A 15,774-nucleotide genomic window follows, 5' to 3' on the forward strand; every position below is an offset into this window, starting at 1 on the left:
GCTGCAATACATGTAATATATGAAAGTAAGTAAACTATTTTGTTTCTATTTATCCACCTTTACCATAGAAAGGTAGGGATAAATTCAGTTGTCTTTGACAGAGTGATAATTCTGAGTTTTAAGAGAAGTATAAAATTAATCACTTACGTTATTTTTTAAATGTGGCATTTTGTGTAAATTGAAGTTTAAACAAAATGAATTTGATGCTAAAATATCATTTAAAAATCTGATTAAAGTAATTATTTTAAATGTTGATTTATCCATCCTACAAGGAAGACTTTACCTTCAGCATAGGTATGGAAATAGCGTCTAGTATATTACCCGCATGACAGTAGTTGAGTATAGTAGTTGAGTTGACAGTAGTTGAGTATAGAAAATAATAAAGGCTTCTTTTTTTTTAACAGATCCCATAGTGATACATTCTGTGCTGTAGAGAAAATAAGATTACAAGTCAAGTATACTCTTCAGGAAGAGCTTGTATGATATATCGTTTCAGTCCTGCAGTTGCAGCTTGCTTTAGGTCTCAATGCCTATTTATATTGTTCCTAAGAAAAGTGATATTAGTGCACCTGGGGTATCTTCACAAAAGCATCCTCCAGAAAATGTCATTGCTAGAAACAGGTTTGCACAGACATTTAAATCCCACACACTGCAGAATGAGGGAAGCAATCCTCAGTCACAGCCCTTGAGTAAGACCAAAGAAATAAATACGACCTATGTGCTTTCAGCCTGTAACAAACTGGCTGACACTTCAGCTGCTTCCACGACTGAAGGCAAGCTGACACTCCAACGAAGAACTGTGACGAGCAAAGAACAATCTGATACAAATACAACACATGACAGTGAAAATACACGAGTGGAAAAAAGATTGACGCTGCAGCGCCGAACAAGGACTGAATCAACTGAGAAGCACAAAACAAATATTCACGAAGCCAGAGCAGAAAAAGGAGACCCTCTTCCCCAGAAGAGTGGCAAAACATTGTTTCCACCAAAAATTAGCAGCAGTGACCCTCCGTTTGTTAAGACTGGCCTTTTGTCACTTCAAGGCCTCACAGATGGAAAGAGAAATCCTGTTATGAAAAGTGATGTACCTTTTAATCATAATGGTTCAAGTGCTACTGGTGGCTACACACCTTTAAGATGCAAGGCAGTTGTTGGTGATTCTCAGAGTAAAAACAAAGTTCCTAGACCATCACTCTTAACAGTAGGAAAACTTGATGAAAGGATGCCTATATTAAAACTAGCTGAAAAGCGTAATTCCAGTAAGGAAAATGGAACTGAAAGTCTGCAAAATAGATTTGTTAAGAATGAAAATCTGGAAAAGCAGAAGACACCAAGGAAAGGTTCAACAGAAGGAATGAAATTCACCCCCAGATGTGGAGCTGCTCAGCATGCCAAGACTCCTGCTGCCACAAGCATTAAGAATAAGATTCTGTGTCCTCAAACAATATCAGCCAAGAAATCTGGTACTAATGAATTTACTCTAAACAGAAGGTTGCAAGAAAATACCACATATACTCAACAAACTGCTTTGCAGAAAGAAGATACTCTAATGCAGAACATATGCGGTAAAGAAGACCCTTTCAAAATAGAAAACAGCAAAGTGACTGTAGCTGTGAGAATACGACCCTTTAGTGTCAGGTATATAACCATTATTATTTTTTTGGACTAATTATGAAATTATACAAGTTGTTACCATGATATTGAATAGTATAACATGCTCTCCAACCACTTAGATATATTACCCAGTTTAATTTCTGTTGTGTCTGTATACAAACTGCTGCGCTTCTCTTTATTTCCATTGTCCACTTTATAAGGGATCTGTGTGTTCTAACTAGGGCTGAGACAATTGAACAACTCTATGAAATAAATAAAATGGGATGGTAGTTGATACTTCCTTAGCTCAGTAGCCCACCTTGCAAGGGAAGCTAATCCAATTCCCTTTGCATAATTCCTCCTGGACTCCATTTTAATAAACCTCAGATTTTGGGGGCAAGAGTATAGTCATATCTAGCACTGTTGTTCCCTTGTGCAGCAGACTTCTAGTTGTGCAACAGAACTTGTCATTCCTCTTTCCTGCAGCCCACCATGCATTCACAAAATCTGCTCCAGGGAGTTAAAGGACCCTCTGGAGCACAATTTGAGGGCTCACTCAAGAGGACAGGAAGGGGAAGTCCTGTTGCAAAAGTGGAACTCTGCATGCACAGTAATGTCCAGATTTTTGTCCCCCTGTATATATTTTTTTAAAGAAATGCTATGCAGCACAGTGGCTTTTGAATTTTTTATCGGTCTTCTGATTTTTAGGCAACAGATCTGCAGATGCTAGCTTACATTTTAGAAACTGGACACTTGCCATGGAGTTTATATTAGTAGTTAATTTAGTCTTTGATCTTGGAACTATATGTTTTATAAATATATAAATTATTTTCTTTGGCTGATTTACTGTAATCCTGGATTGGTTTTTGTTACACATGTTAGCATTGGATCCTAAACAGTATATTTATGAATTATTTTGATCTAGGTGTATTTTGTACATTAGTTCTATGAATGGCTGATGTAGTATACTGAACTTCAATACAGTCTATCTCTATGCTAACATTTTACATATAATGAAATTTCAAAAACCTTTAAGGAGAAGATTCATATAGAAAATTCATATGGCTGATGCACAATTAACCTGAAGACTGCCACATATTATAATGATTTAGTTACAACATCAATTAGACAATTTAGATTAAATTTGGTTTATAAGATCAGTTACAAAGCTGAATGTGTTCAGTGTTTTGTCGTCCCTCGCCCCCCTATAACTAACATTTCTTTTGTGCCTTTATTCAGAGATAAGAATGAAGAAACATTACAAGTGGTTTCCATGACAGGGCAAGAGACTGTTGTGCACCATCCAAATACAAAACAAATCTACAGTTTCACTTTTGACTTCTCATTCTGGTCTTTTGATAAATGTCATAATTTTGCAAGCCAAGAGATGGTCTATCAGTCTCTGGCAGTACCTCTCCTAGAAAGAGCCTTTGAAGGATACAACACCTGCCTTTTTGCATATGGACAGACTGGTTCTGGAAAGTCATACACGTATGTTGGACTGGAAGTGTTCCATTTCTGTTGCTGTTGTTGACACCCAATACGTGTCATATCCAGATGCTTTTTTGTTGTATGTTTGTTTCTTAAGTGAATGAGATTATTATTGAAACGGAAGACTGACTTGAATGAAGCCAAACTAACAGTACAGAGAACATTTTATTTAAATCTCTCCGAAGAAAATTATGTTATGTTTTAAACAGAAAAGCCACCTATCTTCAGGACTGTGATTATCTAGTGCTTTAGGGTAACAGTAACTAAAAGACTAAGATCCGAAGCAGGGATTTCCTTGTTCAGATCTCATGTATGCTGTTAAGTCACTAGGCTCATAGGAAGCTCTCTTATACCAAGACAGACCATTCCGGTGTTTCCCAAACTAGCTGGAAAGCTGGAAAACTAGTCTAGCTGTTTTTGGACTACAGTTCCCATTATCGATGACCACTGGTCCTACTAGCTAGGGATGATGGGAGTTGTAGTCCAAAAACAGCTGGAGACCCAAGTTTGGGAAACACTGATCTAGCCTAATAATGTCTACTACTGACAGCAGCTCTCCAGGGTTTCAGGCAAAGTATCTCCCTCAGCCCAACTCTGGCGAACTTCATTTTACCTTCAGTAAAATGGTGACAGTAATGTTGGCCTACCTGGCAGGGTTGTTGGAATAATCGCTGAGATGATACTTGTGAAGTGTGTAGAAAGTTCAAGATAAACATGAGGTATTATAAAAAATAATATGGATCTAATATCTTCTCCTAGCAACTCTATGTTGTGAACTGCCCTGAGATTTGCAAATGAGGTGGTATAAAAATGTAATAAATAAAACAATTAATATGGAGTTAGGTGACCAGAAGCCACATGATAGCCAAAGCTTACCATATGGTGTGTGGATTGTCTCAACTTCAAACCATGCAGTTAAGAACACCATAGTCACCTGTCCTCTTTCCTAGCTAATCCATTTTAAGAATCTTATTAGATTTTACAATATTATGCAGAAATTTTCTTCTAGTTGTCTTTTAAAACTGGTACCCACTCTGTATTAATGCCTCATTAGGAAGTGTGAACGTCGTATTCTGGAGAGATATAACCCGAGCCTATAATTGCAATATTTGTCATTACAGTATGATGGGATTTGATGATGACGAAAGAGGAATAATACCAAGATTCTGCGAAGATCTCTTTACTCAAATAGCAGAAAAAGAAAGGCAACAGGTATTGCTGCAGCATTACTTTTCTTTCTGAACTTATTGAGGCTGCTCCACTTTCTTCGGGAGTACATGGAACCACCTTTGGGTTCACTTTTGGGCATCACTGTTGTGGAGGCACTGTTAATGTGAATCAGCACTTCCACAAAGACGCACTACATGTGATTGCAATGATTTCCACAGTGGCAGCAGTGCTTTTTCGGAAGTATCCTGCAACAATTGCATGGGGGTTTTGTGAACTGGGTGATAAATGCTGTTGAGCTGATTGGCTCAATGCTTTTACTGAGGGCAGGCATGTGGAGGGGTACAGAATAGTAATACACACACACACACACACATATATATATATATATATATATACATACATTCACGTGTGTGTGTGTGTGTGTGTATATATATATATATATATATATGCACACACACACACACACACACACACACGTGTATTATAATATCGGTATTCCCTCAGGAGTGATTGTACTGAATAATAGCCGACATTGAAATTTGCCCCATCCTTGTGGTTTCTTCATTCAACCCATATTCACCAGCAGGGGGGGATTTCATCACAGCTTCCATGTGGCTGTGTGTAGGAAGCAAATTGCCAGAGCAACATATTTCTAAAGTACTTGATATTTCTGTGGTTTGGGGGTGGGTTTTTTTTTTTTACCATAACATAAAACCAAAAATCAATATGCTCCTCTGTTGGCTAGCAAGGCTGATCTTACACCTTAATAACTGTTGATATATTCTATTGCTGTACTGTGTTTCTTGGGTGTACAGGCAGCAATAAAGCTGTGTTTTTTTTAATTAGACTGATTTTCATCTTGAGATGAGCTATTTTGAAGTCTACAATGAGAAAATTCACGACTTGCTAGTCTACAAAGCTGAAAATGGACAGAAGAAACAGCCTGTAAGTAACTAATTATGTTCTGAACATTGACGTATTGTCAGTGTATAAAACAGTAACTCTCCGGATGTGGGCTAGCCTCATAACCATAAGGAATTCAATCCTTTCTGTTCTTGGCTCTTACAAGCATAGAAAAAGATGGGCATCTGTTCAAAGGCTAATGTATGAGCCTCAGTGAGGCTATATAGGGTTGTATATAGCCGCTTTCAACCCTGGCGGCATTTCTGCAGCCCGGCACTCTCAGCCCCATATAGGTCTTCCAGCTGGCCATTTAAAGAGCTTCTACTTTGACTTGCAGACTTTTAGTTTTACTCACCTCTATTTTGTTTTGATTCTCTGTTTTTGTAGGTGTTGCTTCTTAAGCTGTGCTTGCATACTATTTTGCACGGTGTGATGCTTGCAGTGAAAAGTTTTTATTGCTCTTCATGTTTTTTTTAAAATAAAATGTATTATAAAGATGCATTCTGTTTTCAGGGTTTTCAAAAGTTATTTTGTGGCAAAATAAAACAAAAACCATTTGTTTTGTTATCTGTTACATTAAAACGCTTCAGTCTCTTATTTCTCCTCTGTCCCCATGCCCTTTTTAGTTTTTTTATGTGTGATGTCCAGTTGTTTGGCACATTATTCAGCCCTCAGGTTCACATGTGCAAATATGGATTAGGATAGCAATGTCACTGCTGTTCTCGGGTCCCAGATTAGCAAACACTGAGTTGGAGAAGTTTCAGTCCTTTTAATTATGGATAATAACTTGTTAGATAGTTCCATAAATGTGCTCTAAATCTCTGAAGCTTTTAAAGCGGATCAACACTGAAAAAATAAAAATAAAGTTGATCAACACTGACTTTTCTGATTAACAGCTTCGTGTGAGAGAACATCCTATCTTTGGACCCTATGTGGAAGACCTGACTGTGTAAGATTTAACATTATGATTTTTTCTACAAATGTCTGTTTGCTGACTTAAAATGGACCTATTAGTTATTCACATAACAAGAAGCCTGCAGTCAAGGAAATTGTTGGGTTTTTCAAACAAATGTTGAAATTAAGCCCCAACCAAACTGGCTATTGGCTCTACTTTTTCACAGTATAATTTCTCATTAATTCCCTGTCCCTCAGTTCTCTGCTTTTCCCCAGAATGCAGTTTCCTCCACTTACTGTCCTTTCAGACTCGTTTCTGTTCCACTGCCTGTCCTCCAGCCTTCCATCAGCCCCCCTTCCCCTTCATTTTCTTATTCAGTTTTTTGGTCCTTAATCTGCCCCATGCAAACAATTCACCTCTTCTGTCTTGTATTAATCTCAAAGATATAGTTTGCCCTTTTCTTTCAGATGCGTAACTACAAATGTTCTGATGCTAACCATTCTCACATTCTGTAACACCACCTCAATCGTACTGGAGGTGTCGCCACCACAAACAAAATATAATATTGATTCTCTTGTAAACTCTGTTGAGCCTATAATAAAGCGTGGGTTTTCATTCCTTCTGGTGTACATACTTGGACCATAATACTGCTAGAATTGTGTGGTAAATCCATAATTTCTGAGGTATCTATAGGCTTCATTGAAGCTTCTTGATGAATAATTGTAAGCTGAATGGTTTGTAGGACTGGGTTTATATGTGTAGAACTTGGTTTTTTCCCCTTCACAAGAGATAAAAATTATTTTTTTTCTTCTAGGAATGTTGTTAGCTCTTACTTGGATATTCAGGTAAGGTTGTTGTTGTATGTATCAAAGCACGAGACTTTAAAAGTCTCATGTAAAAAACTGGTTCCTAGTTTTCAGTGATGGTAGATAAGATATTATTGAGTAATTGAATTCTTCTACACAAATAAGTATTGAAATAGTTGAACTGGCAATTAGTTCTTTGTGGTAGATCCTTGTACTGATAGAAAATTACATGCAGGATCAAAATCTCCCCTTTTACCCATTTCTCCAGAGTTCCTGTGAGAGATTGTGTCTTTGTATACTAGCTTGAACCCCCGTTTTTTCTTTTTTTGAAAAAAAACACTTGTAATCTTAAGGACAATGTTTAAAATTGGAAATATTTAAGGATAAGAAAATTATAGACATGTACTATATAAGAAATTATAAAAGAACTGGGGGAGGTAATGGAGGGAAGTCAAGGGATCTGAGGAAACGCAAAATACGGATTTAATATGGTATGAAAATGTTTTATTTTTATTTATTTATTTTTACTTTAATTGCATCTGTTTATTATGGTATGTGAAGATAATGTTTAATTGTGAAAAATAATTTTAAAAATATTATTATTTTTTAAAAAGAACCCTTTTTTCTGTTTGTGTATGTTTTTTACACAGCGGGTTCCTTATTTTTGCACAGGATGAGTTGGCGGGAGATGTGTGTAGAATGCCGCACCTTAGAGTGTACAGTCCAAATATATGACTAGCAGAGCACAGCTGAAACCCAGTAGGGGAGGAAACAGCTATGCTGTGAGGTGGAGCCACTTGCTTTATTTATAGCAAGACCCCACTACTAGCAGCAGCAGATGAGTGATGGATTTCAAATGATGTGTATATTTTTAATATTTCAATGCCCTACTTCATTTTGGCTTTTTAACTTACTGACAGCTTGAAAATCTAGATAAATCATGTGGACTCTCCTTCACTGGACATTTTTAAGCAGAGGTTGGATGTCCATCTGTCATGGATGCTTTGGTTGAGACTCCTGCATTATAGGGGGTTGGACTAGATAATCCTCAAGGTCCCTTCTAACTGCACAGTTCTATGATTCTATAAGTGGCTTTTGTGTGTGTTAGCACAAGTTGTTCTAGAAGCATTTATTTTATTTTATTATTTTAAAAACCCTCATGGTGCTCACAACTGTTTTCTCAAAATTTTCACATCCTCTCTTTCTATCAGAATTGGCTGCAGTTAGGAAATAAACACAGAGCTACTGCTGCCACAGGAATGAATGACAAGAGTTCTCGATCTCATTCTGTTTTCACCCTGGTGATGACGCAAACAAAGGTACTGGGCATTTTGGTTTGCTTTTAAACTTACTTTTTTATAACATTTTGTAATGCAGGTCAAAAATTCAACAAAATTATTCACCCCCCTCTCTTCCCTTTTGCATAAAGGAGAAATTTTGTATTTTTAAAAAAAAAGTTCAATAATGGAGTAGACGTTGAGTAGAAAATTCACTTATTGATATAAAACCTGGAAATAATGGTTTGGGTCTCAAGGCGCCTGGCACAAGTGGAGAGACTTAATTCAAGCATCAACAAAAGTTGATTAATATTACATAAAGTAATTTTATGTATGGGCAGAGTGGCTGCACACTATGCTCCCTGTTTTTCTTTATGCTTTTGTTTTCTACTGTAAACATAATGAAAGCATTAGCTTCCTATCAATGTGGTTGCTAACTTGTTTTATGAAGTTTTAAATGCTAGAGAAGTAGAGCAGGTTAAGGAGGAGATTGTCTAGGTTTCTTTCTTTCTTTTTTACTTTATACAAATATTCATGATAATCTTCGGCTTTGTTTTTAAACTGTTCATAGGCTGCAAGTCAGGTATAGCACAGGAGCATAGGAAACTCACATATACAGTGGTGCCTCGCAAGACGAAAAGAATCCGTTCCGCGAGTCTTTTCGTCTTGCGGTTTTTTCGTCTTGCGAAGCAAGCCCATTAGCGGATTAGCACTATTAACGCTATTGACACTTTAAGGGCTAAAAACGGCTTTTTAAGGCTTAAGGGATTAGCGGTTTTGCTGCTAAAATGCTTTTAGCAGCTTAGCGCTTCAGAAAAAGGGGTTTTGGAGTGAAAAAAAATCGCAAGAATTTTCGTCAATTTTCGTCTTGCGAAGCAAGCCCATAGGGAAATTCGTCTTGCGAAGCGCCTCTGCAAACGGAAAACCCTTTCGTCTTGCGGGTTTTCCATCTTGCGAGGCATTCGTCTTGCGGGGCACCACTGTACTGTGACTGACCATTGGTCCATTTAGAGTAGTAGTGTATACACTGACTGGCAGAAGCTCCAGAATTTTAGGCAGGACTCTCTCCCAGCCCTATCTGGAGTTGCCGGCGACTGAACCTGAGACATTCTGCATGGAAGGCAGACACCCTACCACTTACCTATATCCCTTCCTCGCAAGCTGTATCACTTCCCGACATGTACAATTGTAGTCATTTCTTTATTTTAGACGGATATTTTGGAAAAGGAGGAACGCGAACATAGAATTATCAGTCGTGTGAACCTGGTAGACCTTGCAGGCAGTGAGCGCTGTTCTACAGCTCAAACCAGTGGAGAAAGACTGAAGGTAAAATGTATATAAGGTACTCTGCCGGGCCTGATATTCTCAGAAACTGGGCAACTGTCCAGCGGAGCCACCTTGTTAATCCCCACGCCAAGCAAATCGTACTGCAACACAACATGCAATATTATGGCACTGAACTTGAAACACAAAGAAGAAGCACCTAACAAGCTGTTTTATATAGTGTCAGATTACTGGTCTACCTAGCTCATTACTAGTCCTTTCTACACCCACAGCTTCTTGCCACTTTATCCCATTTCTAGATCAGATTCAAGAAAAACAACAACTATGGGCCAGTTCAGCCATCCTGGGGCCCATATTCCCAGGAAAACCAGCCATGGGTTCTGACCCCAGTTATGTTTATGGTTCTTCAGTAGCTGCTCCTGAGAATACAGTGGCTGGGAAAGATGAAACCGTGAACTGGTATCAGGAAGCCATAACAAGAGATGTGCCAGATTGCAACCTCAATATATATGCCCCCTGTTTATGTGCATCTATATAGCCGATTGTAAAATACTATTCTTCCTGTAACAAATGTGTGAACTAGATGGATTAAGCATCTTCCGCCTGTGCACACTTTAAGACATGGAATATTAGTATTGTTAGATACAGGTAGTGATTTGGGTATTGGAATATATAGATGGTGAGGTGACTAGTAGAATGCCTTGGTTATATTTAGGCAAATTATTTACCAGTATTAATTTATCATTTATATACACTCAGGTATCAAAATAATTAATTGTAAAAGTGGCCCAGAATTGAATCTAAATGATGGGGATGCCCCATGCCTCTGAAATGAACAGCAAATAGAAGTGGATATTCCTCTGCCTTGTGCAATAATGCAACTGGGTTTATGCACCTATATTGTGGCGCCTGTAGGAAAAACTAGGGCATAATATGTTGATGCTATTGACTGTTTCTCTCCTTCTCAATATAGGAAGGTGTGAGTATAAATAAATCCCTGTTAACTCTGGGGAAAGTTATTTCTGCACTGTCTGAGCAAAATCAGAGCAGGAGGAAGGTGTTCATTCCATACCGTGAATCTGTTCTTACATGGTATGTACATATTTTGTGTGCCATAACAGGTTTTTTTTTTAAAAAAAGCTTCATTTTTTGTAGTGGTCCTTTCTTTCTTGGCAGCACTGAATTATTATCAAAGTTAACAGATCTTCATAGAAACACAGCCTTTAATGGTAAAAAAGGGAATTAGATCCAGTTATGTCCCACATTAATCAAACCACTCTTCCCCCTCTCCACCCATTCATTTTGGTCCTCTGCTTTTCTATTTCCTGACAATGGAACTGAGCTAATTTTCAAAGTGATTTTGATTGATCCCGGAGGGCATAAAGCTACAACCGGTAGAGTACATTTACAGTGGTACCTCTGGATGCGAACGGGATCCATTCCGAAGCCCCGTTCGCATCCTGAAGCGAACTTCACATGCGACTGCGCGTGCATGGGGCGCGTTTCACCGCTTCTGCGCATGCGCATGACATCATTTTGAGCGTCTGTGCATGCTCGAGTGGTGAAACCCGGAAGTATCGCGGTCCGTTACTTCCGGGTCACCGCAGAGCACAACCCGAAAATATTCATCCCGAAGCTACTTCAACCCGAGGTATGACTGTACTTTATTCTCAACTGCTTATTCTTGCATATAGGAAAAAAATGGATAATGCCTTAATATTTGGAGCCTATTTCCACTAGCACCTTCAGCTAATATCTGTGGGAAAGGCACTGCTTTTAAGCCAGCTAGTGCTTAGGCTTCTGAGTTCTGAAGGCCCCCCAAAACATTCCTTTGTTCAGCACTAACTGGTGGGGTGAGGCATGCATTCTTTGGTCCGGGTTGCACTGTTTCCTGAACAAATCTTTGGGCAACAGCCCAATGAAGTACACCTAACAGTTGTGCACCACCTTTGACTTTTGCTGCAGTCCCCCCACAGTTTTCTCAGCACTTTGGGGAGAGTTAGTCAAGAGGCCTTTGTAATGGTGCACACATCTCTGGGTATCTGCCTATTCCATTACTGGGAGGGATGGTAAGTTTATGAGTTATGCTTCCCAACTCTGTTCTGATGAGAAGATGCCCCCTGCAAAAAAACCATTGGTTTTGTCCCAGAGTGCTTTGGTCCATCCTTTCCGCTAATGCTAGCAGGAGTCCAAGGGGAAGTGGAAGGTGAATGGTGACATGTTGTTTGGAGGAAGGGAACCAATTGGGTAGAGAGGTGAATGACCTGGATCTGATTCCACAGGTGAAGAACTTAGGCATCCTTATTCTAATCTACATACAGAATTGGATCCTGCAAAATGCTCAAAACATGTACTGTACTTTGTTGTATCTTCAGAGAATATAGTCTTAAAATAAATCCAAAGTGGGGGAAATAATTGTGCCTTTATTTTCTTTCAAATGTAGGCTGTTAAAGGAAAGTCTTGGTGGAAACTCGAAAACTGCTATGATCGCCACAATTAGCCCTGCCGCAAGCAATATAGAAGAAACACTGAGTACCCTTCGATATGCTAAACAAGCTTGTTTCATAATCAACATTGCCAAAGTCAACGAAGACATAAATGCAAAACTAATCAGAGGTAAGCCTGAGAACTATTTTGCTTCTTGCTAAAATAGCCCTATGCCAAGTTGCTCCTAGATTTCTTACAAAGTATACACTTACTAAGAGGAAGTAATTCAAAAGAAAGCTGCATCAATTTATGGACAAATGCTTGCAATTGAAACCCACAAAAATGGCAAGAATCATTATTTTAATGGTAATGTGATGAAATTGCCTCAGTGCATTGCTCCATAGGCTTTCTATCAAAGGGAGGAACCTAATGTGCTTATTCGTAGCCTGGAGTGCGAAATACTTTCAAACAGCTCAGAGGTGATCACAGCTCCCTGACAAACGTGTCTGTATGTTAGGTAAAGGTAAAGGGACCCCTGACCGTTAGGTCCAGTCGTGACCAACTCTGGGGTTGCGGCGCTCATCTCGCTTTATTGGCCGAGGGAGCTGGCGTACAGCTTCCGGGTCATGTGGCCAGCATGACTAAGCCACTTCTGGCGAACCAGAGCAGCGCACGGAAATGCCGTTTACCTTGCCACTGGAGCGGTACCTATTTATCTACTTGCACTTTGATGTGCTTTTGAACTGCTAGGTTGGCAGGAGCAGGGACCGAGCAATGGGAGCTCACCCCGTCATCACGGGGATTCGAATCGCCGACCTTCTGATCGGCAAGTCCTAGGCTCTGTGGTTTAACCCACAGTGCCACCCGCGTCCCATCGTCTGTATGTTACATGTTTGCAAATATGTGATTTTTTACATTCATACTGTACATTTTTAGGTGTATAGTTGATATACTGCATTTTTTTAAAAAAACCCAAATACTCGGATTTACTCAATATGCAGGTAGCTTTAATTGCAAACATTGTGGGTAGGATTCATCTAATAAACCCTGTCAGCAGGACTTCCACTTTCAAAATGGGTCTTCCCCCCGTGTTCCACCAAATTGGCTGGGGAGGGCAGAAGAACTCCCAGAAGAGCAGAGAGGGGGAGGAGAATAGGTCCATTCCACCTGGCAAGCTGAAATGCTTGTGCAGATATAACATTTGTCACTGTGAGACTCATAGATGCCAATCCAGAATATTTGCCAATATAAGAGATGCCATTTTGACTAGCTGCCGAACTCTCTTGTTAAATGTAGAATTGAAAGCTGAAATTGAGAAACTGAAATTGGCTCAGAAAAATGCTCAGAATGTTGACCCTGAAAAACAAAAGCTTTATATGCAAGAAATAACATCTTTAAGAGTGAAGCTATACCAGCAAGAGAGGGAGATGGCAGAGATGCAAAGGTACTACTACTTGATGTCTTCTCAAAAATACAGCCTGCTAAAGGAAGGTTCCCCTCAATTTTTTTGTTTTTTTTACTATTGAAATATAATCTATACAGTTAATTGTGCATTATTGCATAAAGATTCCACATAAATAATAACTAATTAAATAAATAAGAATAACAATGTTGGGGCCAGACTGTTTAACTCAAATTGATAGTTTTAACATTCACCTAAGCAATTATTGATTTAAGACTCCTCTTATGTATTTCCAGTGATCTTAGTAAATTTCCAGTTATGCAAATATAATGATGGCTTTTTTTAAATTGCTTAAACTTTGTTTCCAATAGTGTGTAAGGATATAAATATTATTCAGTGATAACTCAATTCTTCTCTAGCTTATGTATCCCTTTTGTTAGCCTTAGAATTACATTTGCGAAACGATAATAAGCTGAACCACCATTTTATTTCCCCTGATAAATAAAGGGCCTGGAAAGAAAAACTTGAACAAGCAGAAAAAAAGAAATTTGAGGAAACAATGGAGTTACAGGTACCATTTTTCAAGTAAATTCAATTGTGGATGCAAAATAATAGTTTTCCCAAGTGTCATTCTTCTTCCTTATCTGCATCATATTCCTACAACAGCAAATGAACAAAAAGTTGCTTTCATTTGCATGCAGTATGTAATGTTCTGAATCTTTTATTTTAGAAAGCTGGCATTACATTCAAGGTTGACAATAGTTTGCCTAATTTAGTCAATCTCAATGAAGATCCCCAGCTCTCTGAGATGTTGCTATACATGATCAAGGAAGGACAAACAACAGTTGGGAAATGCAAGCCCAATTCACGTCATGATATTCAGCTGTCTGGTGTCCTGATTGCCGACGACCATTGGTAGGTGTTTCTCTTAAATTAACAAATAATGATAAATGGGTCTTTTGCTCTGCACGATTCCTCTGGTTAATATGCAGCTCCACTGAAATAAACAGGCGCATTAGCTTGTGTAGATCCAGGCTAAAACAAATTTAGCTGAAAGTAAATGGGGCAGAATTCGTGTGTTTAGGTTGACAAATTAGGATGGTGATTAGACAGGTTCATGGAGGGATAAGTTTATCAATTGCTACTAGTCAAGGCTATAGGAAACTTCCATATTAAGAGGCAGTGTGCCCTTCAATACCAATTTCTGGCAAGCAACAATGGACGAGGGCTTACGGATTTTTCACAAGCATTTAGTTGCCAGCTGTAGGAAACAGGATGCTGCGCTAGATGGAGGTGAAAAACACCTCTTTCCTATCCCTGCTCATATAAGTCTGATGCAGTATAATTTCTCTTGTGCTCTCATGTTATATTTGTAATGCAGCATAATCGTTTTTTAAAATCCTATTTGTTTTCAGGCATATTGGCTACTGTGCTGAAGCATGACTGAAGCTATGATCCAAAGAAACTAGTTCCATGAATGCAAAGAAGTTAAAACTTCTTCTTCCGCTATCCTCTCCCCCACCCCCAGCAACAGTTTCTCATGTGGAATGCCTTTGAAACACAGGCTTGTTTCCAAAGTAGGATGTCATGATGTGGCAAAGGGGTCAAAAATTCAATTGGGGTAGGAATCAGCTGTTTGATTCCTGGTATATGTATCCAAAGTGATTTGTCACACTTTTCCTTACTTGAAGCTTTACTGATAATAACATATTTCTTATTTGTAGTGTTATCAAACACATGGATGGTGTTGTGAGTATTATTCCACTGGGAGGAGCGAATACATATGTTAATGGAAAATGCATTTCAAGCCCTACATTTCTCCATCATGTGAGTTGGTTGGAATAGAGATTTATTTGCATGTCAGATTGGGACAGAAGTTTAAATTCATGTGTCATATGCTGGTTTAGTGTAGATTTATTTGATGTCACTCAGGTGCCTAAGCGCTTGCATGCAAGCACACACAAAAAATTCATTTTTAACATGCATCAAACATATATCTTGGGTTTTTTAGGGTGACCGTGTCATTCTTGGAGGAGACCACTATTTTCGGTTTAATCATCCTGTAGAAGTTCAGAAAGTCAAAAGTCTTTCTTGTGGCACTTCCCTTCCTGAGGACGGTCCAAGTGGCTTTGAATTTGCGAAGAATGAATTGCTGGCTTCACAAAGGGCTCAGTGAGTACTAGTAGAAATTCTGACTTAAATGGTAAATGTGTTTTCCTTCTTGTGTGTGACATGAATGTTGCACCCTAGTTTTTAGAACTTTGATTTTTGTATAGGTTGAAGATACTAAAATGAACAAACATTTACTTTCTATGTAAGAAAGGTGTATTACGGAATTCCCATCAACATCTAGAAATCCTGTTGCCACTAAGTTTAAGTTTAGACAGCTTAGAGCCCACTGTTGCTCTTACAGCTGATATGGTAAGTTTCATTGGTGTTCAAGCAAAAATTAGCATTAAATTTTGTTATGGTACTAACAGGAATATAGCAAAGCGATGAGTGGCAAGACAAGTTACATTACCA

The 15,774-nt window shown here is 38.6% G+C and overlaps 1 protein-coding gene across 3 annotated transcripts in view; it reads left to right on the forward strand.

The window, feature by feature from the left end:
• Positions 1-15,774, forward strand: part of KIF14 (kinesin family member 14) — a 32,780-nt gene that overhangs the window by 1,557 nt on the left and 15,449 nt on the right. For all 3 annotated transcript variants that reach the window (XM_083445267.1, XM_083445268.1, XM_083445269.1), the window contains exons 2-16: positions 405-1,641; positions 2,836-3,087; positions 4,209-4,299; positions 5,104-5,202; positions 6,057-6,109; positions 6,870-6,900; positions 8,073-8,180; positions 9,348-9,464; positions 10,396-10,514; positions 11,866-12,038; positions 13,146-13,293; positions 13,759-13,822; positions 13,982-14,166; positions 14,976-15,078; positions 15,263-15,423. In XM_083445267.1, coding sequence (XP_083301393.1) covers positions 527-1,641; positions 2,836-3,087; positions 4,209-4,299; positions 5,104-5,202; positions 6,057-6,109; positions 6,870-6,900; positions 8,073-8,180; positions 9,348-9,464; positions 10,396-10,514; positions 11,866-12,038; positions 13,146-13,293; positions 13,759-13,822; positions 13,982-14,166; positions 14,976-15,078; positions 15,263-15,423 — 2,819 coding nt within the window. In that variant the 5' untranslated portion in view covers positions 405-526. The remainder of the gene's footprint in view (positions 1-404; positions 1,642-2,835; positions 3,088-4,208; positions 4,300-5,103; positions 5,203-6,056; positions 6,110-6,869; positions 6,901-8,072; positions 8,181-9,347; positions 9,465-10,395; positions 10,515-11,865; positions 12,039-13,145; positions 13,294-13,758; positions 13,823-13,981; positions 14,167-14,975; positions 15,079-15,262; positions 15,424-15,774) is intronic.

This window comes from Podarcis tiliguerta (assembly GCF_965153285.1).
Source record: "Podarcis tiliguerta genome assembly, chromosome: 6".
NCBI lineage: Eukaryota > Metazoa > Chordata > Lepidosauria > Squamata > Lacertidae > Podarcis > Podarcis tiliguerta.